The 2,920-nt window shown below is 52.2% G+C and overlaps 1 protein-coding gene across 1 annotated transcript; it reads right to left on the bottom strand.

The window, feature by feature from the left end:
- Positions 1 to 402: 402 nt before the first annotated feature.
- Positions 403 to 2,633, bottom strand: LOC120744181. The gene has a single exon (XM_040048360.1). The coding sequence runs from the start codon at positions 2,631 to 2,633 to the stop codon at positions 873 to 875; it is 1,761 nt and encodes a 586-aa protein (XP_039904294.1). The 3' UTR covers positions 403 to 872.
- Between the last annotated feature and the right edge of the window lie 287 nt (positions 2,634 to 2,920).

Genomic DNA, 2,920 nt, shown 5'->3' with positions numbered 1-2,920 from the left:
GCCCAAGAGGTTGCCATCCCTCTGGCAGAATGAGCATGAAGTCCCTCCGGAGGGGGGGATAAGCCAATTGGATCACCTCGACAATCCAGTGGGAAATGCGTTGTTTGCTAACGGGCTTGCCAAGATGTGGTTTAGCCCAGGAAACAAACAGCTGATCTGACCTCCTGAAAGCCTTTGTTCTTTCTATATAGGTATATAAAGCCCTAACTGGACAGAGAGCATGTAGGCGCTCCTGTTCAGGGGAGAAGAAAGGAGGAGGGCAAAAAGCTTCCAGCCCAATGGGGTGCATTGGAGATAAGGATTTTTGGGCACAAAGGCCGGATTTGGCCTGAGTGTGACTCCAGAGTTATCCCGCGTGAATCGGGTGCGCTCTTTGTGTATTGACAGCACATGAATATCACTGACACGCTTCGCAGATGCGAGAGCCAGGAGCAATGCAGTCTTCAAAGACAGGATTTTTATTTCCACCTGGTTTAGTGGTTCAAATGGTGGCTGTGAAACTGCCCCCAGCACCAGGGATAAATCCCACGTGGGAACGAGAGGTTTAGACACTGGGTGGAGCCGTCGTGCCCCTTTCATGAAACGGCAGACTAGCAGGTGATGGCTTACTGGGCCATCCACGAAGCCCACATGGCAGGCTGAAATGGCTGCTAGATATACTTTAATTGTGGAAAAGGCCTTTCCTTTATCTAACAGTTCTTGGAGAAAGGAGAGAATTGTTGTCACAGAGCACTGAAAGGAGAGAGTGTGAGACTTTCCACACCATTCCTCAAATACCCTCCACTTGTTCTCATACAATGATCATGTGGATGGGGCTCTAGCACTCTGAATAGTGGCTATAACACCCTGGGGGAGACCTGTCGTACTCAGATTCAACCTCTCACGGGCCAAGCCCACAGGTCGAGGCGCTCGGGGTAAGGGTGAAAAATCTCCCCCCTGGCTTGGGAGACTTGGTCTCGTCGGAGAGGGCGAGGCCAAGGTTCGCTCCACAAGAAGGGCATAATCTCCGCTAACCAATGGGACCTCATCCACCTTGGGGCGATCAATATCATTGTTAGCCCTTTCTCTCTCACTCTGGTTAGAGTGGGAGAAATTAAGGCCAGCGGAGGGAACGCATAAAGCAGAGCATGTGGCCAGTTGTGAGCTAATGCGTCTACCACTAGGGGAGCCTCCTGGTCCCTCAGGGAGAAATACAGTGGACACTGAGCGTTCTCCCTCGAGGCAAACAGATCGACCTGTGGCTGGCCAAAGCGGGTCCAGATTTGGGTCACCACATGCGGGTGCAGGGTCCAGTCCCCGTACTGCGGGTTTCCCCTGGACATTAAGTCTGCTCCCAAGTTCAGAGCTCCTGGAATGTGAGTAGCTCTCAGTGACAACAGATTGATGCTGCTCCACATGATCAGTCTGCGCGCCATGTGCAAAGGACGGGAACGTAACCCGCCCTGTCTGTTGATGTACGCCACAACAGTGGTGTTGTCTGTTCTGATCAGAACATGGTGGTTTCTCAACAGGGGAAGGAAGTGTCTCAGTGCTAGAAATGCTGCTAGCAATTCTAGCCAATTTATGTGAGCACCCCTATGTTGTGAGTCCCAGCTGCCGCTCACTGCTCTGCCCTCGTGAGTGGAACCCCAGCCCGTGAGACTCGCGTCCGTGGTCACCACCTTTCTGGCTGTGACAGCCCCCAGTGACACCCCCTGAGTAAGAAATGTGGGATTTCTCCAACAGTGGAGTGCTGCAGCACAGTCTGCTGTCACTCTGATATGGCGGTGGGTATGGCGCTTTCGATTCAGTCTCAGTGATGCAACCCATCGCTGAAATTCCCTCATATGCAGTCTGCCTAGAGGAATGACCGCCAGTGAAGACGGCATTAATCCCAGCATCTGCGGGCATTTTCTGAATGGGAGATATGTTCCCAACTGAAAAATGCCGGCACGTGATAGCATTTTTTTTTTTACTCTGTCCACAGAGAGACACGTGGAGTTTAGAGCTATTCCTATGAAAGAGATGGCCTGAGCTGGCTCCAGGACACTCTTTTGGTAGTTTATGGTGAAACCCAGAGCCATCAGATGATCCACGGTCAACCTGGTGTGCTCTCTTCCCATTATTTCTGACTCTGATAGCAGCAGCCAATCGTCTATGTATGACCTCAGATGCTGATTCAGAACCCATAGGTCCAGTATCGGACGCAGTCCCCCTCCCTTCTTGGGCACAAGAAAATACTTTGAGTAAAAGCCGCATTGGCTCTGTTCCTGGGGTATATCTCGTACTGCTCCCTTTGATAGCAAGGTAGTTATTTCTTCTTGCAGGATCCTGGCTGATTCGCCTTTTGCAAGAGAGAAAATCACTCTGTGAAATCTGGGAGGGGTGGTTGCGAATTGCAAACGATAGCCTCGCTCTAATGTCCTCACAACCCATTCTGGCGCAGTGAGAGATCGCCATCTCTCTATTCTTGCTGACAGCGGCCCCAAAGACAGGCGCTCCACAGTAGACGGAGCTCTGGCTCCCTCTTGTGGCGGAAACTGGTCCTTCGGGCCAGACCCGACTGCGCAGGCGGCCCACGCTTGACCAGCGCTTATGGGGCCGGACACCTCTGAGGAAATCAACCCCGGTGGTGTCTGGGTGCGTTGGGGCATTATGTTTTTCAACATACTTTCTGTGTTTTCACACATTTTTCCCGTGCCCTTGGCAACATGCCTGGATGCAACGGGTGAGTTTTTTTTAATAAACAGTGTGTTTTGTGAGACTGACATGCTTGATTCAGCTGAACAGTGTCTTGTCGTCTGCTGAAATGCGCTCTGTGGGATCCAACTCGAGTCCCAGGCGCTGAAAGGTGGAGGCAGAACACACTTCTCCGAACGGGCTCCGGAACTGAGCCCTGGAGTGAACTTGGAGCCCGGGCTGGTCCGGCTCCGATCTCCCC

This window comes from Simochromis diagramma, unplaced genomic scaffold (assembly GCF_900408965.1).
Source record: "Simochromis diagramma unplaced genomic scaffold, fSimDia1.1 OVJJ01000557.1, whole genome shotgun sequence".
In the NCBI taxonomy this organism is placed as follows: Eukaryota; Metazoa; Chordata; class Actinopteri; order Cichliformes; family Cichlidae; genus Simochromis; species Simochromis diagramma.
Note: the sequence above shows the minus strand (reverse complement) of the source record. Positions and strands in the feature narration are given on the sequence as shown.